This window comes from Alosa pseudoharengus, unplaced genomic scaffold, assembly GCF_046254945.1.
Source record: "Alosa pseudoharengus isolate Yale_2024_CS ecotype anadromous, Long Island Sound unplaced genomic scaffold, YU_APseudo_1.1 YU_APseudo_1.1_scf_3, whole genome shotgun sequence".
NCBI classification, from domain to species: domain Eukaryota; kingdom Metazoa; phylum Chordata; class Actinopteri; order Clupeiformes; family Clupeidae; genus Alosa; species Alosa pseudoharengus.
The window spans coordinates 599,114-624,113 of NW_027468718.1; the positions used below are offsets into that span (position 1 = coordinate 599,114).

General features: G+C 44.8%; 2 protein-coding genes across 4 annotated transcripts in view; one reads left to right on the forward strand and one right to left on the reverse strand.

Moving 5' to 3' along the window:
• wdr4 (WD repeat domain 4) overlaps positions 1–12,721 on the reverse strand; it is a 36,667-nt gene extending 23,946 nt beyond the window's left edge. The window contains exons 1-5 of the mRNA XM_076262894.1: positions 12,524–12,721; positions 12,332–12,403; positions 12,025–12,168; positions 9,531–9,687; positions 2,802–2,914 (exon numbers count right to left, since the gene is read on the reverse strand). Of these exons, the coding sequence (XP_076119009.1) occupies positions 2,802–2,914; positions 9,531–9,687; positions 12,025–12,168; positions 12,332–12,403; positions 12,524–12,606 (569 nt within the window). The 5' untranslated portion in view covers positions 12,607–12,721. The remainder of the gene's footprint in view (positions 1–2,801; positions 2,915–9,530; positions 9,688–12,024; positions 12,169–12,331; positions 12,404–12,523) is intronic.
• Positions 12,722–13,206: 485 nt separating this feature from the next.
• The window catches only part of LOC143099990 (uncharacterized), a 20,077-nt gene continuing 8,283 nt past the window's right edge, over positions 13,207–25,000 (forward strand). The window contains exons 1-4 of one of the 3 annotated variants that reach the window (XM_076262890.1): positions 13,207–13,467; positions 13,994–14,153; positions 18,354–18,450; positions 21,279–22,514. In XM_076262890.1, coding sequence (XP_076119005.1) covers positions 14,109–14,153; positions 18,354–18,450; positions 21,279–22,514 — 1,378 coding nt within the window. In that variant the 5' untranslated portion in view covers positions 13,207–13,467; positions 13,994–14,108. The remainder of the gene's footprint in view (positions 13,468–13,993; positions 14,154–18,353; positions 18,451–21,278; positions 22,515–25,000) is intronic. The other 2 variants (XM_076262891.1, XM_076262893.1) reach the window with 2 other exon arrangements.

Consider the following 25,000-nt stretch of genomic DNA (forward strand, 5'->3'; position numbering starts at 1 on the left):
GATTTACTATTTTTATTGTATTTTATTTTCCTCTATTATTTGTGGATTTACTCCTTTTTCCTATTTTGTGGAATTACTCTTTTTATATTTTCTACAACTTTGTAACCTGCAAGTGGATATGCGCCGCATCTTGTTAACACCTCTGAAGTGCTGAAAAGTAAAGAGTTCATTTAACTATGGCATCCAACTCTTCAAGCAGTATTTTTTATCTCTTTTTTGGTCTTCTACGATTTCCTAACAGGAAGATAAGGTATCTCTTCTGTGGTTCTTCATCTGTCTTTTCTAAGACTTGGGTCAGCTTGACTTTATACTGAAGGACGGTAAAAAGGTCTCCACTCTTTAAAAACCTAAGCAAGAAGTAGCCTATAACCTGTGTCTCGAGATAATCTCTAGGGTCAAACATCTTTGCACGTTAGCCAACTGTCCGAAACCTAGGCGTAGTTACTCCTTATTTAATAACATCCCAATAAATCCACCACGGAAGCCTGATCAACTTCCAAGGGGGATATATAAAATAGGAATGATAGGTTATTTGCATCGCAGAGGGAAGACGTGCAACTTTGCTCGACAGTAGGTCCCTGCTACCTACAATAACCTCTTGGGGGTATCGTGGGTCTTAACTGCCTGGGCCTAAGGTTACGTCTGAGAAACGTCTGACGTTGACTAGGTTCTGGGGGTTACCTGCAGGGGGCAACACAGTACTCACTCGGTGTGTGTCTCTCTGTGTGTGTGTGTGTGTGTGTGTGTGTGTGTGTACTCACTCGGTGTGTGTGTGTGTGTGTGTGTGTGTGTGTGTGTGTGTGTGTGTACTCACTCTGTGTGTGTGTGTGTACGTGTGTGTGTGTGTGTGTGTACTCACTCTGTGTGTGTGTGTGTGTGTGTGTGTGTGTGTGTGTGTGTGTACTCACTCGGTGTGTGTGTGTGTGTGTGTGTGTGTGTGTGTGTGTGTGTGTACTCACTCTGTGTGTGTGTGTGTACGTGTGTGTGTGTGTGTGTGTACTCACTCTGTGTGTGTGTGTGTGTGTGTGTGTGTGTGTGTACACTCACTCTGTGTGTGTGTGTGTGTGTGTGTGTGTGTGTGTGTGTGTGTACTCACTCTGTGTGTGTGTGTGTGTGTGTGTGTGTACTCACTCTGTGTGTGTGTGTGTGTGTGTGTGTGTGTGTGTGTGTGTACTCACTCGGTGTCTGTGTGTGTGTGTGTGTGTACTCACTCGGTGTCTGTGTGTGTGTCTGTGTGTGTGTGTCTGTGTACTCACTCTGTGTCTGTGTGTGTACTCACTTGGTGTGTGTGTGTGTACTCACTCGGTGTCTGTGTGTGTGTGTGAGTGTGTGTGTGTGTGTGTGTGTGTGTGTGCGTACTCACTCTGTGTGTGTGTGTACTCACTCGGTGTCTGTGTGTGTGTGTGTGTGTGTGTGTGTGTGTGTGTACTCACTCTGTGTCTGTGTGTGTGTGTGTGAGTGTGTGTGTGTGTGTGTGTGTGTGTGTGTGTGTGTGTACTCACTCTGTGTCTGTGTGTGTGTGTGTGTGTGTGTGTGTGTGTGTGCATGCAGGTATGAGATCCTCCAACACTTCCATTCTCAGCAGCGCAATCACTGGGTGACCCTGCGCCTCCAAGGTAAACTTGCATGCCTACAGTGCGCGGACCGGACAGTTTCACATTCGTAACCCATCTGTTAACGCAGCCATTCAACAATTTGTCATTAAAGCGGTTGCAAGCACTCCCCACTCAGTATAACCTCTCCCTGTGGTATCCACAACGTCATGAACCGTTTTGCCTTCTACACAACGACAGCACAATAGAATCGACCGCGCACATAATGAACGGTTGCCCAGCATATAAGGCACTCTACATAGCCCGACACGATCGCATTGTCGATATTACAACCAACGAACTACGCAGAGTATATGGACAAAGTGTAATACACACAAACAAAAAAATACAATTGAACTGGTTCACACACTTGAATGACTACTCTCTAGAAAGTGTTCTCAGAGACTCTCTAAACACTCCTGACATTGTTGTTGTTGATAATCTTTTAAAAACTGTTGTGATTCTGGAAGTGGGTTGTTGCTTTGACATGTACATGGACCTGTGTTTCTCAGAAAAAATTTTAAAATACCAGCCATTAGCTCATGTTCTTTCAGTAGGTGGTTATAGCACAAAAATGGTTGTACTTATTTATGGTAGCCTTGGACATGTTCATAGACTCTGTGTTAGAGGATTGCAAATTGCTGGACTTAACAAGACAAAATCTAAGCAAATGGCCAAATACTGCTCTGTGTCAGCCATTATAGGCAGTCTGCATGTATGGAGAAGGCGGTGCCATCTCTACCCCTGATATGTATTTATCCACTGATTTAGCTGATCGTATTTATCCGCTGATTTAGCTGATCATATGTATTTATCCACTGATTTAGCTGATCATATGTATTTATCCTGATTTAGCTGATAATATGTATTTATTCTGATTTAGCTGATCATATGTATTTATCCTGATTTAGCTGATAATATGTATTTATCCTGATTTAGCTGATCATATGTATTTATCCACTGATTTAGCTGATCATATGTATTTATCCACTGATTTAGCTGATCATATGTATTTATCCTGATTTAGCTGATCATATGTATTTATCCACTAATGACACAAATGGGCTCTTTATTAATATTTGGAATGCTGCGTTGTTGTAATCAGTATTGGTCATCCCAAATAAATGAATTATATATATGTGTGTGTGTGTGTGTGTGTGTGTGTGTCTCTGTGTGTGTGTGTGTGTGTGTGTGTGTGTGTGTACTCACTCGGTGTGTGCAAGACAGAAGCTCTGGATGTTGTGGGGTGCAGCCTTGTGACTGACTCTGATCTTCTCGTCTCTGTCTGCTGTGATGACGTATCGGTCATCAGCCGTCACAACCTTCAGAGACACACACACACACACATTTAACCTTCAGAGACCAGCACAACACACACACACACACTTAACCTTCAGAGACCAGCGCAACACACACACACACACACACATTTAACCTTCAGAGACCAGCGCTATACACACACACACACATTTAACCTTCAGAGACCAGCGCAACACACACACACACGCATACATTTAACCTTCAGAGACCAGCGCTATACACACACAGACACACATTTAACCTTCAGAGACCAGCGCAACGCAACACACACACACACACACACATTTAACCTTCAGAGACCAGCGCTATACACACACACACGCACATTTAACCTTCAGAGACCAGCGCTTTGCACACACACACACACATTTAACCTTCAGAGTCCAGCGCAACGCAACACGCACACAAACACACACACACACATTTAACCTTCAGAGACCAGCGCTATACACACACAGACACACACACACATTTAACCTTCAGAGACCAGCGCAACACACACACACACACACATACATTTAACCTTCAGAGACCAGCGCTATCCACACACACACATTTAACCTTCAGAGACCAGCGCAACACACACACACACGCATACATTTAACCTTCAGAGACCAGCGCTATACACACACACACACACATTTAACCTTCAGAGACCAGCGCTATACACACACACACATTTAACCTTCAGAGACCAGCGCAACACACACACACACGCATACATTTAACCTTCAGAGACCAGCGCTATACACACACACACACACACACACACATTTAACCTTCAGAGACCGGCGCTATACACACACACACACACACACACATTTAACCTTCAGAGACCAGTGCAACACACACACACACACGCATACATTTAACCTTCAGAGACCAGCGCTATACACACACACACACACACATTTAACCTTCAGAGACCAGCGCTATACACACACACACACACACACACATTTAACCTTCAGAGACCAGCGCAACACACACACACACGCATACATTTAACCTTCAGAGACCAGCGCTATACACACACACATTTAACCTTCAGAGACCAGCGCAACACACACACGCATACATTTAACCTTCAGCGACCAGCGCTATACACACACACACATTTAACCTTCAGAGACCAGCGCAACGCAACACGCACACAAACACACACACACATTTAACCTTCAGAGATCAGCGCTATACACACACAGACACACACACACGCACACACATTTAACCTTCAGAGACCAGCGCAACGCAACACGCACACAAACACACGCACATTTTAACCTTCAGAGACCAGCGCTATACACACACACACACACACACACACACACACACATTTTAACCTTCAGAGACCAGCGCTATACACACACACACACACATTTAACCTTCAGAGACCAGCGCTTTACACACACACACACACATTTAACCTTCAGAGACCAGCGCTTTACACACACACACACACATTTAACCTTCAGAGACCAGCGCTTTACACACACACACACACATTTAACCTTCAGAGACCAGCGCAACGCAACACGCACACAAACACACACACACACACACATTTAACCTTCAGAGACCAGCGCTATACACACACACACACACACATTTAACCTTCAGAGACCAGCGCAACACACACACACACGCATACATTTAACCTTCAGAGACCAGCGCTATACACACACACACACATTTAACCTTCAGAGACCGGCGCAACACACACACGCATACATTTAACCTTCAGAGACCAGCGCTATACACACACACATTTAACCTTCAGAGACCAGCGCTATACACACACACACACACATTTAACCTTCAGAGACCGGCGCAACACACACACACACACACGCATACATTTAACCTTCAGAGACCAGCGCTATACACACACACACATTTAACCTTCAGAGACCAGCGCTATACACACACACACACACATTTAACCTTCAGAGACCAGCGCAACACACACACACACACACACGCATACATTTAACCTTCAGAGACCAGCGCTATACACACACACATTTAACTTTCAGAGACCAGCGCAACACACACACACACACGCATACATTTAACCTTCAGAGACCAGCGCTATACACACACACACACACATTTAACTTTCAGAGACCAGCGCAACACACACACACACACGCGCATACATTTAACCTTCAGAGACCAGCGCTATACACACACACATTTAACCTTCAGAGACCAGCGCAACACACACACGCATACATTTAACCTTCAGAGACCAGCGCTATACACACGCACATTTAACGTTCAGAGACCAGCGCTATACACACACAGACACACACACGCACATTTATCCTTCACAGACCAGCGCTATACACACAGACACAAGCACAATCTTTACATTAGACATTTAACACCTTCACATAGACAGCACAATCGCTACATTAGTCACTTTTAAGCGTGATGCTAGCAGGCGAGACGCTAATGGTCTAATCCGATTTAATGATCTATGCTAGGCTGGAGCTAAAAGTGGTATCGCCAGACTCAGAATGGCTGGATGAACTGGAGAAAGGTAAAAACAAAATTGTTTAACTCGAGGGGAGGTGGAAAATTAGTGTAATTCCCCAAATGGTGGAATATCCCTTTCACATAGACCAGCACAATATTTACATTAGACATTTAACACCCTCACAGCTCAACGTTTACATTAGACATTTAACACTTTAACATAGACCAGGGGCCTGTACTACGAAGCGGGGTTACTGGCTTATCTGGGTAACTTCGAGGGTAACTTGATCACGTGTGGCGTAACTTCCCGATTAACCCGTACTACGAAAGGTGGATAGGTTTTAACCGAGGTATGCTGCCATGGCAATTTACGCTGCATCTTAAACCTGCTCCGACCATTATAAGTACCACCCCTCCACTAACAATTTCTCCCGAGACATGTCGGCGTACCTGGATGATCCACACGACATTGGAGCGCAAATTGTGAGGGACTCCCTTCGCAGGGCGAGGGGTTTTAGAGACCGCCAGAAAATATATATAGCCTACCCGGACGATATTCTCTATGAATAGATTGTCAGTCGAGGGAATTCGTTATCTTTGATCTAGGAAGACGTCTCATAGCAATGCCCGTACGTGGACATTCATGTATTCCATCGGTGATGCTGAACATCTGAGCAAGAATACTGTATGTCCGAAAAATAAATCTGACATAGGCCTACAGTATGCTGAACATCTGAGCAAGAATAGCCTAAAATAAATCGGACATAGCCTACAGTAGGCCTAATTTTAACAAACTTGTTGAATTGAATGTCATATTCTATTACTATTACTGTACCCTGCACATAAAGGCTACACATTTCCACAGCACCAGAATCCGACCGAATGCCTCCCTCAACCCCCTCCATAATCGGCCTTCCACTATTATTTGCGATGGCCAACTCCTCTGCTACTGTAAAACACTCTGGTGCCTTTCCTCCTACAGTAGTGTTCAAAGACACCTTTTTCTTGTTAGCTGTAAAACAGAGGCCAAGTGAAGGCTATAAGCTAGGCCTACATGTTTTCATAATTAAGAAATATTAATGCAAGCTATAACTATATAAACCTACTATTCTGAATAATGTTTTTGTGTTTCATTTTCACCTGCTGCCATGTGCGTTTGGCAATGGTGTTGCATCTGAAATGTTCACAGGATTAGGCATACACTAAATCAGTCAATGGGGGCTACTTAAACATTCAATTATCCTTATTACTGTAATCTATATGCCCACTTCTGAATTGGGTTGCATCTGTAGGCCTTTCTATGAACTCAAAATAGGCTATTTAAGTATTTCAATTCATTTCAGACATTCCACAAGCTACTAATCCTCCGTAACACATATTTGAAGAACATGTGGGAATAAAACTTTACTTTTAGGGATTTAGGCTACCCGATCTGCAATACGTTGCCAACAGCCTTGCTTTGTTCACTGCCGACGTATTTGATTTTTGTCGTAGAGTGGGTTTTAATTCCTCATAACTTGTCATAATAATTGTGCATTCCTCATCCATAAAATCGCGTCATCATTGAAAGTGGTGACTTGTGCTGCAACCCGCCCCTTTTATGTGAACGCGTACAAACTCCAATTAGGTTAACCCTGGCTCAACAAATCAACTTCATAATCAGCGTCGTAGTACCGATTAACACCACTTAAGATAACCAGGTTTTGTCAACCCCGGTTTAACAAAGTAACTCTGGGTTACATCTGGGAAGCTCCCTTCGTAGTACAGGCCCCAGAGGGGTATTCCAGAAAGATGGTTCCATCAACCTGCTTTCGTTACGTAGCCTACAACTTCAAAAATAAAAGTAGAAACGTTTTTTTTTTTTTTTCGACAGTGTCATCATCACGCATGGATTAACATATTCACTAGTTCCAAAGAATTTATGAAAATTATGCAACTTAAAATGTTTTGACTTGACATATGTGTGGTTCTAGCAATCTTGCTACTCTGCGTCATTTGTGTTCTGTGGTGGTGTAATGCGTAGCATGTGTGGTTCTAGCAATCTTGCTACTCTGCGTCATTTGCAATCTGTGGTGGTTGTAATGCGTAGCGTGTGTGGTTCTAGCAATCTTGCTACTCTGCGTCATTTGCGTTCTCTGACGGTGTAATGTGTAGCGTGTGTGGTTCTAGCAATCTTGCTACTCTGCGTCATTTGCGTTCTGTGACGGTGTAATGCGTAGCATGTGTGGTTCATTTGTGTTCTGTGATGGTGTAATGCGTAGCGTGTGTGGTTCTGCGTCATTTGCGTTCTCTGACGCCGTAATGTGTAGCGTGTGTGGTTCATTTGCGTTCTGTGACGGTGTAATGCGTAGCGTGTGTGGTTCATTTGCGTTCTGTGACGGTGTAATGCGTAGCGTGTGTGGTTCTAGCATGTTCTCTGACGGTGTAATGTGTAGCGTGTGTGGTTCATTTGTGTTCTCTGACGGTGTAATGCGTAGCGTGTGTGGTTCTAGCATGTTCTGTGACGGTGTAATGCGTAGCGAGACGGCAGAGTAATGGAATCATATTCGGTTCTAGGAATCTTGCTACTCTGCGTGTTCTCAGGTTCACTTCCCACACAAAGCGTTTACATAGCTTATCACCATGGTAATGGCATTTTTAGTTATACTCTTTAATGAAAGACATGTCCTGGAGGCGGGTTGCAGCGCAAGTCACCACTTTCAATGATGACGCGATCACCTTATTTTACGGACGAGGAATGCACAATTATTGTGACAAGTTACGAGGAATTAAAACTCACTCTACGACAAAATTCAAATACGTCGGCTGGTTGGCAGCAAACAAAGCAAGGCAAGGCTGTTGGCAACGTATTGCAGATCGGGTAGCCTAAATGCCTAAAAGTAAAGTTTTATTTCCACATGTTCTTCAAATAATGTGTTACGGAGGATTAATAGCTTGTGGAATGTCTGAAATGAGTTGAAATAATTAAATTGCCTATTTTAATTTCATAGAAAAGCTTACAGATGCAACACAATTCAGAAGTGGGCATATAGATTACAGTAATAAGGATAATTGAATGTTTAAGTAGTCCCCATTGACTGATTTAGTGTATGCCTAATCCTGTGAACATTTCAGATGCAACATTGCCAAACGCACATGGCAGCAGGTGAAAATGAAACACAAAAACATTATTCAGAATAGTAATATTATACTGCAAGTTATAGCTTGCATCAATATTTCTTAATTATGAAAACATGTAGTATGCTTATAGCCTTCACTTGGCCTCTGTTTGACAGCTAACAAGAAAAAGGTGTCTTTGAACACTACTGTAGGAGGAAAGGCACCAGAGTGTTTTACAGTAGCAGAGGAGTTGGCCATCGCAAATAATAGTGGAAGGCCGATTATGGAGGGGGTTGAGGGAGGCATTCGGATTCTGGTGCTGTGGAAATGTGCAGCCTTTATGTGCAGGGTAATATGACATTCAATTCAACAATTTTATGTTAAAATGGTGATTTTAATTTATTAGGCCTACCGTATGTCTTTTCGGACACACATTAGGCTATTCTTGCTCAGATGTTCAGCATCACCGATGGAATACATGACGTAAGGGCATAGCTATGACGGGTGACATTAGAGACGTCTGCCTAGATCATCTGACAAAGATGACGAATTCCCTTGGCTGACAATCTATATCTTCATAGAGAATATCGTCCGGGTATATCAGCGGATTCAGGAGGTCTCTAAAACCCCTTGCCCTGCAAAGAAAGCCCCTCACGATTTGCACTCCAATGTCATATGGATCATTCAGGTACGCCGACATTGTCTAGGGAGAAGTTGTTAGTGGAGGGGTGGTACTTATAAAGGGGTGTGGTTAAACGGAAACCTCGGGTTAACCAAGACCATAACCTGCTCGGAGCAGGTTTGAGATGCAGCGTAAATTGCTGCCATGGCAGCATACCTCGGTTAAAACCTATCCACCTTTCGTAGTACGGGTTAATCGGAAGTTACGCCACACGTGATCAAGTTACTCTTAAAGTTACCCAGATAAGCCAGTAACCCCGCTTCGTAGTACAGGCCCCAGCATTGTGTGTGTGTGTGTGTGTGCGTGTGTTATGCCCCTTCATAGAGACCAGCACTGTGTGTGTGTGTGTATCTCACCAGGGCCAGGAGCATTGAGAGGTGTCCCAGTTGGAGGTCTCCTGGTGTGTGTGTGTGTATAGCGGAGAAGGAGTACACATCCCCGGACTTATCTGCCACCCACACACTCTCCTCATCAGGAGAGAACGCCAACGCTGTGCACCGACGAGTCACCCATCTGCACACACACACACACACTGCATTTATTTATTCATCCTGTCATCTGCACACACACACACACACTACATTTATTTATTCATCCTGTCATCCGCACACACACTGCATTTATTTATTAGGGGTGTCGATCGAAATTACATCTCAATCTCGAACTTCGAACTCAAAAGTAGAATCGACGATGCAACCACACCCCTAATGTCATGTCCAGCATGTATGCCAAGACGCACACACACACACGCACGTGCTGAACTGCGGCGTCAACACTCCTCTAATTTTAGGCTGCAGCCAGTTAAAATATGCACATCAACCTACCGAAACAGCCAGTTAAAATATGCACATCAACCTACCAAAACCGGAGTGTGCTGAAACAATCAAATTATCATTCTGTGTTGTTTCATTTCACTATGTTCATGTCTCTGTTTACATTACAACTTCGCGGTTGGAACGGTTTCAAAATAAAAAGCGGTTTCAAAATAAAAGCAACCCCCCCCCCCACCCCCCCGAAACAGAAAAGGAAAAGACCAACAAAAAAAAAGTAAGTAGCATATAAGGAATGCATTAACAGTAATATAGAAAAAAAGATAGAAAATCGAATCGCAACTTTAAAATCGAAAATTAAATCGAATCGAGAATTTGGAGAATCGTGACACCCCTATTATTTATACATCCCGTCATCTGCAGCACACACACACACACGCACGCACACGCACGCACGCACGCACGCACGCACGCACGCACACACGCATGCACGCACACACTCACACACACACACACACACACAGCATTTATTTATTCATCCAGTCATCTGCACACACACACACTGCATTTATTTATTCATCCTGTCATCCGCACACACAGTGCATTTATTTATTCATCCCGTCATCTGCACACACACACAGCATTTTTTTATTCATCTTTGGTCCTCCTCCTTTAGAACATGCCCCCATCAGCTAGTTTGTTAGCACCTCGGCTGCTTTAGAACATGCCCCCATCAGCTAGCTTGTTAGCACCTCGGCTGCTTTAGAACATGCCCCCATTAGCTAGTTTGTTAGCACCTCGGCTGCTTTAGAACATGCCCCCCATCAGCTAGCTTGTTAGCAGTCTGCATAATCTTTGCAACCAACGTTACAATGTATCCGTAAACAACTTTGTCGCAATGCCTCTTCATATCTGCCTCGTTTTAATGGTTAGGCTACGCTAGCCTACGACAGTTTTGAAGAGAAAGTCATCATTCTCAAAATGACTGAGTTAAATGTTTTCTTTACATGTCTGGATAACGGGTGAGCAATGTTTAGGAGACAAACGTTGCACTCGTGTATAGGCATAGTACAAGCCCTTTTTCTCTGACTGAAAGTGCGCAGAACTTGTGCGTTTACATAACAATACATTTTCTCGGGGGTGACACCCCCCAACCCCCTATGACTTTTGGGCTTTTTGGTGTGTGCCGGTTTTAAGTGTCCCGGTTTTAGTTCCGACAAATCTGGTCACCCTAACCTAGCCTGGGTTTCCCCATGCTGCCTTACGCGCGTGATTTTATTAAGTATAGTATTGTAATGTCGGCGCACAAGACATTGTTAGCGTTCTCCCACGCAGGGCATGCTGGGATACAGAAGCGAACATTTGGGGGTTTATGTATGTATTTCTCCTAAGTTATAAGTCTAAAGTTAGCATCTTTATTGTAACATGTTTCCCTTTTAGTTCTCCCTCGTGTGTGATCCTCTTTGTGTGGGGGGCTGCGTCCACCCCTGTATGTGTAGCGTGTGACTGTGTGTGTGTACTTGACCGGGTCCGTGTGTATTGTGTTCTGTGTCTGTGTCCCTGCCCTCGTTCTCAATAAAGCTTGCATCGAACGAAGCTCTGTGTCCTGAAACCTCAAAACGTTACAGTATATATACTCTTTTGATCCCGTGAGGGAAATTTGGTCTCTGCATTTATCGCAATCCGTGAACTAGCCCCCTAGTTTGGTAACCACTAAGCCCATTACTTACTGGCCAAAATATACAGTATGCCCACCTCAAAAAAGTAGACTACACCACTGCCAATCACAGAACGGAGGGGGGACAGCAAGACGATGACGACACACCGAAACGGTTATGAGCTATGTACAGACACATTTGATAGACATTCGTAGCACCCAATAAATGGCTCTGGGCATTCCTAAACCACGTCTCAAATACGAGAAAATTAATGTGTAGTTCCCAGACCCCATCTCAATGAGATGAGGTCTGGCGTTAGCCAGGCTAACAAATACCTTCTTAGTCTTTTTATCTGCTAACCCCACACACCTGCCTTCTCATCCCCCCCACCCCACCCCACCCACACACACTCACTCACTCACCTGCAGCTCTGGAGGTGCCAGTCCGGTTCTGTCGCCAGAAGCAGCAGGCGTTTGCGGTCGTCGGTCAGGGCCAGCAGCCTGCCGCTAGGAGACGCCGCCACCGCGAGCACCGCATCGGAGCCCGCCTCTTCTCCACACTCCTCCCTGTAGCAGCGCACCGAGACACACGGGGAGAGAGGGGGGTAGAGAGAGAGAGAGAGAGAGAGAGAGATGCCATTTGTAAAGGAGAGTTTGGGGTACGTCTGAAAATGTGATAGACTATAAAAACTCCTGTGTCCTGTCCAGTAAGTTTGTTTGTCGGACTCGCCTGCTGTTGTCGGATGCGACGGCCTCCTTCGGTTTCAACTCCAATTTACTGCAGTCGAACACGAACGCGTCTCTGAAATCACAACACAGCTTTCATCATGAACACAGCATCCTCTCTCTCGCTCACACAACGTTACACACCCCAGCGCTATCCCGGGGTACCAACCAGATAACGATAACGACACCGACTCACCGACTCTCGCACGTGTGTACAGCTGTCAGTTTTTCCCCACTTGTTGTAACTAGCCATTCACCACATATCACGGCTGTCGCCATATCTGCTGAGCGATATCCTCACATGGGCCGTTGCTGAGACTATGTCGCGCATTTAAGACGTCACTGTCCGTTGCTGACGTACCAAGCGAGTGTGTAAACAGCAGCAACAGGCAGTAGTGGGTGTCACTCCCCGATGTGAGTCGCTACCGGATGTGAGTCGCGCATGCGTCACTTTGCTACTTTGCCACTACCTGTGCTGTTAGCCACAGAATAATGACATTAGCCTACACAGCAGTAATGTATTATTTAGCGTAAGGCATCACATTTTCACGGCATGATCTCTAATGTCAGTTCTAGATTAGAGGCTGAAGTAGCCTGCTAGCGAGAGACTTCTGTAATATCAATAAAAATTATGAAGTTTGTTCACTGCTGGCAAGTAAGTAAGCAATCAAGCACAACAAAGGCTGTCACTTGAATGGCGTTTGCTAACGTTAGCAACCAAACAATCTTAGATAGCTAAAACGTTTTTGAAACAGAAAAGTGAATTATTTTATGGATTTCAGTCGGATCCCTTGGCGTTATGCCGTAAAACCTATCAATCTGAGCATGCGTGACTCACATCGGGTAGCGACTCACATCGGGGAGTGACAGTGGGAGCAGTGGTGCGCTGAACGTATAGCGCGTGTACCTTCGAACTATAGGGTAGGGGGCGTGTCCCTGCAGTGCTATACAAGGACCCTCCATTACAGGCAAGCCGACCAGCACAGCGGGCCACTTCAGCAAGGGATCGCTTCGCAGTTTTTATAGAACAACAGTTATTTACTTTCCCTGCCGAACGGCGTCTGCGAAAAGCCGGCGTGCATCTCCCTGCGCTCAACCTGCCTGCAAAACTCCTTGGCGTCGCACGGAGCTAGAGAACAGGTAAGTTGCCAGTTAACTTTCAAGGAACTTTTGGCAAAGTCACCGTGACCCTTGGTTCACCTCGTTGCAGTCAGCCAAATGCATTTAAAGGCCTTGTAAAATGGCGTGGTCTATGCCAGCTCGACCCGTACGTATAGCCCCCCGCCCCCCATACATTTGGCAAGGTTCCAGTTGGACAATTGGGTCCTAAATTAAAGTAGGTTTTACCGGCCTGGTTTTGCTTAGCCGAGGCCTAGCAGACGCTTGTTAAAGGACAACTTTATGTAGATTATTACTCAACATCTTAAGATGTGGCTCATCAGCCCTGTTATTGCAAACTGTGCTTCATTGCAGCTGTTACTAGGTTTCAATGGGCTTCTCTGTGCACCACAACTGCACGTCGACTGGAATTAAATCCAGATTTAATATTATGATGTTTCTGGAGCACGCTACTAACCTGTGTAACGTTAAATGGTTGAATGTTTCGAGGTGTTTTCACAATGTTTCAGGCTGTGGCTGTAGCTAAACGACCTGTCATTTCTGACAGGGAATCAGCTGCAGATTGTTTTATTATCGAGATCCTCCGCACGACAAGGGGGAGGAGACATACTGTCCTAGCCTACAGAAGCCCGTGCGACCGCAGGAACGCAACAGCAGCGAACATGGCGGCCTCCCTGTTAAGGATCGGACGGCTCGGAGCACTGAAGGTAACACCGTGTACTTTCTCAATTAAAACATTCTTCGTAGCTTGTAACCTCGTGTGAATGGTCTGAAAAAGTTCCCGAGGCCTGATAGATGTTAGAATTAAATGCATGTCGCTGAACTGTCTTTACTAGCGCCTGCGAAAAGACAATTAAGTTGGGATGCGCGTGGAAATCAAGATACTTGAATGAAAGTTAATGTGATCCTTTGAACGGCTCTGGAGTCGAGGGATAAAATACTAAATGTAACCTTTTCGTTTGCTAACGTTCATACCCTAGTCTTATATCGCAGTGCAAATTATCGGCCTTCATTCGTTCACATTTCATTATTCAAACCGAAGCACTTTGTGAATGTCATGCGCATCTCACAATAATTACGTTTCTTCTCAAGCTTAACGTTTAGTTTTGTATTCACAAAGTTTATTGAGCTCTATAATTAACTTGGCGATTTGGGAGATGTTCATATTCATTTGTGGGTCATTGGCAGCTTTGGGACTCTGTGTAGTCGTGGGCTATAGGGATCAGGACTCCACTCGGAAACACCAACTTCCAACTGGAAAGCAGCCGCCCAGATAGCGCATTCATTATGGCCCAAATTTGGCCCAAAACTGGCTTGGCATTTTGGCTTTGGAGTTTTGGAGGGATAAAAACAAAAGGAGGCCAAAACTCACCCAAAACCAATTGTGGCATTCCAAAATATGGCCATAACCATCCCAAAGAGAGCCCAAAATCCAGCCAAAAAGTAGCCAAAACTCACCAAAGTGAGGCCAAAGTGAGGCCATAAGTATGCCAAATGATTGCATCTACATTGAAACTCCACTTGAAAATCTTTACATTTATTTAATTTTGCAATATGTCTACATTAGTTTTATACATTAATTGCTATGTCCTAGTGCACTAGGCTCATAATGTTAAATTGGCCTATATGTCAATAGATATTTTTACAACAACAAAAAAACACGAAGATTAAATGCATTTCATTGTGATTTTGTATTTATTAAGTCATATCAGCATACTTATTACTGTAAACGGGTCGACTGTTGGCAGAGCAAACAGAATTTCTTCTCACAGCATCTGAAATTGACAACATACACACAAAGATAAAATAAACACAATTACTAAATCTACTCTTTAAATAGCCTAGGAAATTGTTTAGTGAAGTTTGATTCAGATGTGGGACATTGAGTGTAGGGTAAAAATGAGGCTGTATTAGGGCTACAGTGATTGAAACTTACCCCATTACTATTGCCTTAAGTGCAGCTCCACTGAATGCCTTATGCACTGAAAACAGAAGAGAACAAAGGGAAATAAGTGGATGTGTTCATTGATTTAAGTCTGTCTGTATTTTAAAAATAAGTTTGCCACATGCAGAGCATTTCATATGTTAACTAGCTACTATATTAGGGCAAAATGAGGCTTTTTGCCATGATAAAAAACTTACCCATTTATACTGCTTGCTGCAGCTCCACTGAATGTCTTATGCACTGAAAATGGAACAGAAAAAAGGGAAATAATTAGATGTGCAATATTGGATATGTTCAGTGATTTAAAGCAACACCAAGGAACTTTCCCTCTGTCGCACGCAAGCTACAGTGGGGAGAATAAGTATTTGCTAAAGTTGACTAAAAAGAAAAATATAAAAACATCTGTTAGAAATTGATCTTAATGCCTTAATTAAAACAAATAGTAAAAATCCAAAAGCATTTACTTTGCCGCTTCTATGCCAAAACAAACCCAAAAATACCAAACGTATGCCAGACTTGTGCTATCTGGGCGGTTCTGTCAGCCCACGTTACAATGTATTTGAGTGCAAAATGCAGAATTAAAGATACAGGGTCCTAATTAAAGATACAGGGTCCTAATTTAAACACAGAGTGCAAAGGCACTTAATGAACGAAGTGCGAGTTAAAGCGATCATCTGGATGTGGGAGCAAGGGCTGACCCACTGATGTTTGTGGTTAGGATCTTGTTCATGGTATTAAAATAGCTAATATATTTTTTTGCCTCGTTATTGAATTTAGTTAGACGTTGCACTTTGCCTGCCCACAGTCTCAATCACAATATGTAGGGATGAGTAGGTCACCAACTCCCCAAACAACCCACTCGGCGCTAAATGAAATGGAAGCCTCATGGGACAGACATCTTGCTGTGCACTTTACTCTATATCCTGGTCAGCCTCTGGTCACTACACCACGCCATCTGTTCCTGACCACGTCTGATTCTCCTCACGTGCCTGTAGGTAGGCTACCAACCTGCTGCGCAATAGGCTACCAACCTGCTTCGCAAGCAATAGACTACCAACCTGCTGCGCAAGCAATAGGCTACCAACCTGCTACGCAATAGGCTACCAATCTGCTACACAAGCAATAGGCTACCAACCTGCTACACAAGCAATAGGCTACCAACCTGCTACGCAAGCAATAGGCTACCAACCTGCTACGCAAGCAATAGGCTACCAACCTGCTACGCAAGCAATAGGCTACCAACCTGCTACGCAAGCAATAGGCTACCAACCTGCTGCGCAATAGGCTACCAATCTGCTACGCAATAGGCTACCAATCTGCTACGCAAGCAATAGGCTACCAAACTGCTACGCAATAGGCTACCAATCTGCTACGCAATAGGCTACTAATGTAGGCTATACCTCTACAGATACAGTGGTCAGTATATAGGCTAGTTTACATCTACAGATACACAGTGGTCAATATATGACTAGCTTACCTCTACAGATATGCAGTGGTCAATATATGACTAGCTTACCTCTACAGATATGCAGTGGTCAATGTATAGGCTATCTTATATGTCTTGTCTTCACCGTGGGATAGTGAGAAACGTAATTTCATAATCTCTTTGTATGTCTGGGCATGTGAAGAAATTGACAATAAAGCTGACTTTGACTTTACATCTACAGATATGCACTGGTCAATGTATAGCCTAGCTTACTGTACCTCTACAGATAGGCTAGTGGTACAAAGCTGTAATAGCCTTGAAACGCTTATAATAACTGCAGTAATATTAAAGCTTCTAAAAACCATAAATGCATCCTTTAAGTCATAGGAAAACACCACAAGAACTGGTACAATTGTAACATCGATAGCCTACATTTTTACCAGTGTTTTATTCTCAAGATATAGCATAGCTATGGAAACGTAAATACACACATCATGGAACTATCTACAATCTTATAGCCATCCAAATATGAATGGTCTACAATTAATACCAGATCAAGCAAACCTGCAAAATTCAAGCTTCGCAAAAAAATAGGCAACTTTGAAACATGAACTGTTTAATTGCTTTGTGAAATTTGTGCTGGTGGACTACATGTCGCTGTTAAGTCAAATTCTTAACAAACTATAGCATATTTTTTAATTCTATTTCAACTTTCATGGAGTAGGCCTAAACATGTATGAGTCCTTTCTGGACAAATTTCACAGCTTTCAAGTCTATCTTTATATGTTAAAACAGCTTGTCTTGGAATTTCACAGCTTTCAAGTCTATCTTTAAATGTTAAAACGGGCTTGTCTTGGAATTGCCAGGTCATGCAAATAGATGCTAGTTAGCACATTTGCAAGTTTTTGTGTAAACTAGGCTGTTGGTGTTTCATAGCCTTTAGCTTGTGTGTAGTTATTTGCTAGATTTTGACAAGAGCTTGTAGTTATTTGCTAGATTTGGACAAGAGCTTGTGACATTGCTTTAAAGTAGGCTACTTGGCAATGGCAAGGGCTCACGCGAGCTGGCAAACACGGCCCACTATGTGGTGAACCCCTCTGCTATAAACTCATCTTGAAGTGTTTGGTAGCTAACTGTATAGAATGTGGTGAACCCCTCTGCTATAAACTCATCTTGAAGTGTTTGGTAGCTAACTGTATAGAATGTGGTGAACCCCTCTGCTATAAACTCATCTTGAAGTGTTTGGTAGCTAACTGTTATTGTTATTTTGAAAACATGTAAATTTGTACCGCGACCGGAATAGCGGGAAAAACTAGTTTTATTGATGTATTGATATGAATGGTGTGTGCCGTGTTTGTGTGTTTGTATGATTGGCGTGTTTGTGTATTGATATGAATGGCGTGTTTGTGTGTGTTTGTATGATTGGCGTGTTTGTTGTATTGATATGAATGGTGTGTGGCGTGTTTGTGTGTGTTTGTATGAATGGCGTGTTTGTGTATTGATATGAATGGCGTCTGGCGTGTTTGTGTGTTTCAGTGTGTCCAGCTCGAGAGTTGGGCATCTCTGAGAAGGGCTCCAGCGGCTGCTTTCAGCTCCAAGTCTGGGGACAAGAAGAATTCCAAGAAAAAGTCAAGTGAGTTCCCCATGTCGGTGTGTGTTTGCTCTGCCAGGGAAGGTTGTTTTCTCCCACAGACAGTTATTCATGCTCAATGAACTACTCCAGAAGGTTCAGCTGGGATCTCTTAGTTATTCCAACAACACGAGGGAGATTCTGGTACCCTTCTCATGCACAGGTTAAATCCTAACCCTAACCCTGTCTAATATATATATTTATAACCCCCGTCTAACAGATATTTAGCTCTAGCGACCATCTCCAGAGGGGCAGTTAGTTACCTGTGTGAGGGGCAGTTAGTTACCGTTAGTTACCTGTGTGAGGGGCAGTTAGTTAGGGGCAGTTAGTTACCTGTGTGAGGGGCAGTTAGTTACCTGTGTGAGGGGCAGTTATTTACAGTTAGTTACCTGTGTGAGGGGCAGTTAGTTACCTGTGTGAGGGGCAGTTAGTTACCTGTGTGACTGGGTGCTGCTAGTTACCTGTGTGACTGGGTGCTGCTAGGAGAAGTGGTCAGAAACAAATGGTCAAGACCTGAAGAGGTCACAGGAAAGCTTTGAAGAGACCAGAGGGAAGCTGAAACGGACGACATCAGGGGAAAGCAGGAGACCTTGTGAGGAGGCTGAAGCCATGAAAAGATTGTGGGGAATCTGAAGAGATCTGTGTGAAGACTGATGAGATCTGGGTAGAAGACGGAACAGCTGGTGAGAAGACGGAACAGCTGGTGAGAAGACTGAGGAGCTGAAGAGATCGGGCGGGAAGAACCTGTGAAGAAACCAGGAAGAAGCTGAAGACCAAGTGAAGCAGGAGAGATGAGACACCAAGATGAGTGCCTTTAGTGAGACACCAAGTAAAGAAGATGACCTACAATCCCTAGCAGCATCCACAGCCATCCCTGTTGTGAAACCAAGATCAAAGCCCCATCAATGCTCTGTGTGTAAAAGACATTTAGTGACATTAGTCCCCCTGTTAGGATGCTGGAGAATATGTTTGCTACATTGTTTATCCCCTTTGTGTTACAGGTTCACAATATTTTCATTCATAATTCATTTCTTTGTCAAATTTCATGACTGTAAGCAAGTGAGGATCGTCAGGGAAGGAAACGGTGCTAATTCCCTCACAAAACCCTTGTCTGCCAAACCGCTTAGAGACGAGGTTGATGCCAAGCAGTTCAGAGACGAGGTTGTTGCCAAACCGCTTAGAGGCGAGGTTGTTGGCTGATGCCGTCTGTGTACTGAGCTCAGTCTGTCTCTGTACTGAGGATGAATTCTTGCATATTTCTGGGGGTCATGCAGCAGAAGACAGTCGTAGTTGGGATGCTCATTCTGATGGTGATCTGATGATCCAAAAGGTTTTTAGAGTTTTTAACTTCTGTGAGTGATTTGCTTTGGCTGGATACTTGTCTGGCTTAGTGGAGGAAGAAAACTCCAATTATCATATTGCCATTTTCACGTACTCGTATTAATTTTGTCAGACGAGACAACAAAATATGTTCATGAACAAGCTTTACAAAATGAGAAGACAGAATATCCAGCTGTTACGTCTTCAAAATATTCCGAATGAGAAGACAGAATATCCAGCTGTTACGCCTTCAAAATATTCTGAATGAGAAGTCTGTGGCTGCAACAAGAAACTGGAGAAAGAATGGAGCAAGAACACCAGATAGTCCTGCTAGAGTTAGCAGCTAACTACCTAAGCCTTATGCCACAACACAATCATAAGTTGCACCTTCTCATATACAGTGATGGTCAAAAGTATTGGCACCCATGCTAAAGTTGGCTAAAAAGAGGAACATAAAATCATCTTTTTGGAAATTGATTTTAATGCCTTAAGTAAAAAAATGAGGAAATATCCAACCTTTAAGGACACCAATTTATTTGTGAATGAATAATGTATATAAGTATATATACTCTTTTAATCCGGTGAGGGAAATTTGGTCTCTGCATTTATCCCAATCCGTGAATTAGTGAAACACTCAGCACATAGTGAACGCACAGTGAGCTGAAGCACACACTAATCCCGGCACAGTGAGCTGCCTGCAACAACGGCTCAATGTAATAATGTATCGTAAATAAATACATGTTCTTCCTTAAAATACAGGGGTCTTAAGTATTAGCACCCATGTTAAATTCCCATAGAGGCAGGCAGATTTTTAAAGGCCAGTTATTTTATGGATCCAGGATACTATGCATCCTGATAAAGTTCCCTTGGCCTTTGGAATTAAAATAGCCCCACATCATCACATACCCTTCACCATACCTAGAGATTGGCATGATGTTATTTCAGTTAGCCTATTAGCAGATTTGCCTTGAGCTCAATGAGCATCAAACCAGCTAATAGGCTAACTGAAATAACACCATGCCAATCTCTAGGTATGGTGAAGGGTATGTGATGTGGGGTTCATTCCCACATGAGAAGGAAGTGAGGTAATAGTCGGTATGACTCCACAAGTCGAGACGCCATCACATAATTAACACTAATTATCATTAAATGCAGATTGGACCGTGCCTTTTAAAACTGTTTAGTTAGAAGCCTCTTTAGCTAGCCTGCATAGCAATGAGACACACAGGCAACAGTTTACTGCATAACCTGAAACAGTTATCACTTGCGCTCAAAGTGATCACAACCATTTGCGGATTATATTAATATTACTAGCTCATTGAAATATATTAATGACGGAACTTTGCCTTATTGAGAACAGCTCAAATTCCTTCATGACGCCAGTGTCATGGCAACCCCATGTCCTTGGTACTCAGCTGCTGCACCCTGAGGTCGGGTGGGTTTGAGAAGCATCATTGAGGAAGTTGTGAATAAACTCGTGTGTTTACCCTCCTCTCCCCCGACCGTCCTAGCAGAAGTCACTCCGCAGACCTACTTCGATCTAGAGAAGATGGTCCAGCACAGAACTCTCGTGGACTTCCCTAAGAAGGAGACGGTAGTGGCAGCGGCCGAAGCAGCCGTGAAGTCCCCAGTGTCCGAGCCACCCGCTGAGGCCACAGCCCCTGCTGCTAAACCAACTGCTGCCGAACCTGCATCTGAACCTTCTACCCCCACAGCTGAAACAGTTGCAGAGGCAGCACCTTTAGCAGAAGCCCCTGCCCCAGTGGCTGAAGCAGTCACAGAAGCTGCCCCAGTGGTTGAAGCAGTCACAGAAGCTGCCCCAGTGGTTGAAGCAGTCACAGAAGCTGCCCCAGTGGTTGAAGCAGTCACAGAAGCTGCCCCAGTGGTTGACGCTGTTGCAGAAGCTGCCCCAGTCGCTGAAACTGCCCCAGTGGCTGAAGCTGTTGCAGAAGCTGCTGCCCCAGTCGCAGAAGCAAAACCAGTCGCTGAAGCTGCCCCAGTGGTTGAAGCAGTCGCTGAAGCTGCCCCAGTGGTTGAAGCAGTCGCTGAAGCTGCCCCAGTGGTTGAAGCAGTCGCTGAAGCTGCCCCAGTGGTTGAAGCAGTCGCTGAAGCTGCCCCAGTGGTTGAAGCAGTCGCAGAAGCTGCTGCCCCAGTGGTTGAAGCAGTCGCAGAAGCTGCTGCCCCAGTGGTTGAAGCAGTCGCAGAAGCTGCTGCCCCAGTGGTTGAAGCAGTTGCAGAAGCTGCTGCCCCAGTGGTTGAAGTAGTCACAGAAGCTGCCCCAGTGGTTGAAGCTGTCGCAGAAGCTTCTGCCCCAGTGGCAGAGGCTGTTGCAGAAACTGCCCCAGTGGTTGAAGCTGTCGCAGAAGCTGCCCCAGTGGTTGAGGCAGAAGCTCCAGTTGTTGAAGCAGAAGCCCCAGTTGTTGAAGCTGCTCCTGCAGCAGAAGCCCCAGTTGTTGAAGCAGAAGCCCCAGTTGTTGAAGCTGCCCCTGTTGCTGAGGCAGAAGCCCAAGTTGTGGAAGCTGCCCCTGTAGCAGAAGCCCCTGTAGCTGAGGCTGCTGCAGAAGTGGTTGCAGAAGCGGTTGCGGAAGTGGTTGCAGAAGTGGTGGAAGCCCCAGTAGAGGCAGTGGCACAAGCGGTGGCTGAGGCGGTGGTTGAAGCGGTGGTTGAAGCAGCAGCTGAGGCGGTGGCTGAGGTACCTGCCGAAGCCTCCCCAGCTGCAGAGGAGCTTGTGGACGCCGCTGCAGATGGTACACCCCTCTCACACACACACACTCACAAACACACTCACACACACGCGTCATGGTGTCCACACAACCCTTCCTTTGTCTTTCACTTGCCCTTTGTTGGGATCCACCCACTCTGCCTGTATCTGTTTCCACATTCTCCTAAGGAGGTTAGGCCTAACCCCCCCCCCCCCCCCCCCAGGAGGTTAGTAGTCCCCTCTCTCCTGAGGTGATTAGTAGTCCCCTCTCTCTCCTGAGGAGGTTAGTAGTCTCCCCTCTCCTGAGGAGGTTAGTAGTCTCCCCTCTCCTGAGGAGGTTAGGCCTAATACTCACTCAGGTTGACCTGTAAGTTTCACCCACTGAGGCTCCTCCTCTTGGGCCTTGGTGATTTTACTCCTCGCAGACCTCCCCTGCAGTGCTCTAAGAACCAATCACTTTCTAGTGTGTCCAGAAAGCCCTCTGAGGTCACGGACCTTCCTGACTTGTACAAGGTCAACATGACCTGTAGAATGACGGGAGTTCCATGCCCCTGATTGTGACCTTTTAGATGGACTCTGGAGTATCGAGCAAGAGTACTACCTGAACCATAGAATCTACCATAATAGAATTCTACATCATTCCATTTTGAAGCAACTTAATTCCAAGTTGACATTGTGATGAAGGCAGTGTGAGCTTTTCTGACTGATGCTTAGAGTCACCCTTTCAAAGATAAATAATATAAATGATTGTGATTCGGAAATCCGAGTTGAATTAATGCACTTGTGGCACATCAAACCAATGCACATGCACTGGCAGCAATGCTGCGGAGTGTTGCCATGGTGATCTTTGAAGATTTTAAATTGCTGCACGTGTACTGTTAAAGATGAAAACTTGTTAGCTCAAGTTAAGAATGATCAAGACATTCTTCCTGTATCAGTGTACCACAAGAGAATGTGATTGGTTCTTCCATGCTACTGGATCTTCCACTCCCATTAATCTATCCAGGTGGTGCTGATGCTTCCTCACCAGTTTAGTACCTCCACCAGTGTAGCACCTCCACCCCTGATCTGCTTATACCACCCCAGATCTGCCCAGATCTGCTTATGCCACCCCTGATCTGCTTATACCACCCCTGATCGCCACCATCGCTTAACTGCTCTCTACACATGCGCCACTGGGCACGCAACACTCTTACCTGGTCACTCCATACCTGCTAGTAGTCATCCCACACACACATTCCCTTACCTGGTCATCCCACACACTTATTCCCTTACCTGGTCACTCCATACCTGCTAGTAGTCATCCCACACACACATTACCTTACCTGGTCATCCCACACACTTATTCCCTTAACTGGTCACTCCCTACTGGTAATGTAGTTCTGCATGTGGACACATCGTGCCTGTAGCATGTTGCCATTGCAATGCTTCCCTGTGCAGTCATGGTCAAGCCTGCCTACCTGCCCAGGGTCATGGGGTCATACCTGCCTACCTGCCGGGGTCATGGGGTCATGATCATGCCTGCCTGCTCACCTGGGGTCTCACCTGCTTTATCCCATGGGTTCATGCTTGCTCTCTAATCAGGACTCCTTTCCCCTGCTGGTCATGTGGTCTTTCCCCTGCTGGTCATGTGATCTTTCCCCTGCTGCTCAGCATGTGGTCATGTGGTCTTTCCCCTGCTGCTCAGCATGTGGTCATGTGATCTTTCCCCTGCTGGTCATGTGGTCTTTCCCCTGCTGGTCATCTGATCTTTCCCCTGCTGGTCAGCATGTGGTCATGTGGTCTTTCCCCTGCTGGTCATCGGCTACCTGAGCTCCAGGCTCCTCCCTCTGTTCTCGCATGTCTGTATCTCTCTGTCTCTGCGGTGGCCATCTTCTTCCTCTCCCTCCCCTCTCTGTTCTGGTGCTGTTGCGCCCCCTGCTGCCTGGATTTATATTCTTTGGTGTTTATTCTTTTCTGTGCATAATTGGCCACCTCTCCAGCAGTGGGTATCTGCTGCAGATAATGTTAATGCTAAAACCTGTCCGCAGTGTTCTTGCTAATGTTAAAGCTAATGTTAAATTCTGAATCCCTGATTGATGAAGTTAAACATGTGTCAGCAATGTTACAGATAATGTTAAATTCTTTATCCCTGATGAAGTTAATACTGCATTTGGTCAAGTGTGACGTGTTAAAAGGTAATGTTAATGTTAATGCTTGACTGAAGCCTTGTACCATGTACTACTTCCTTTGTGTGTGATTAGATGTAGCCCTGATATATTGTGCACCTTCCATAGCTTTGGAACGTGTTGATGTTACATTGTACAGCCCTGCAGTCCTCTGTGTTGTGTTTATAATTATATTATTATATAGTCCTGATGTTCAAATGCCCTTTATTATATAGTCCTGATGTTCTAATGCCCTTTATGATCTAGTCCTGATGTTCTAATGCCCTGTAACCTTGTGGATGTGAGGCCACTCTGCATCCCTCCTATCCTCTTGTTCTTTCCTGTTCCTGGTCTCTATAATCCCGAAGTCACACGATAACAGTAG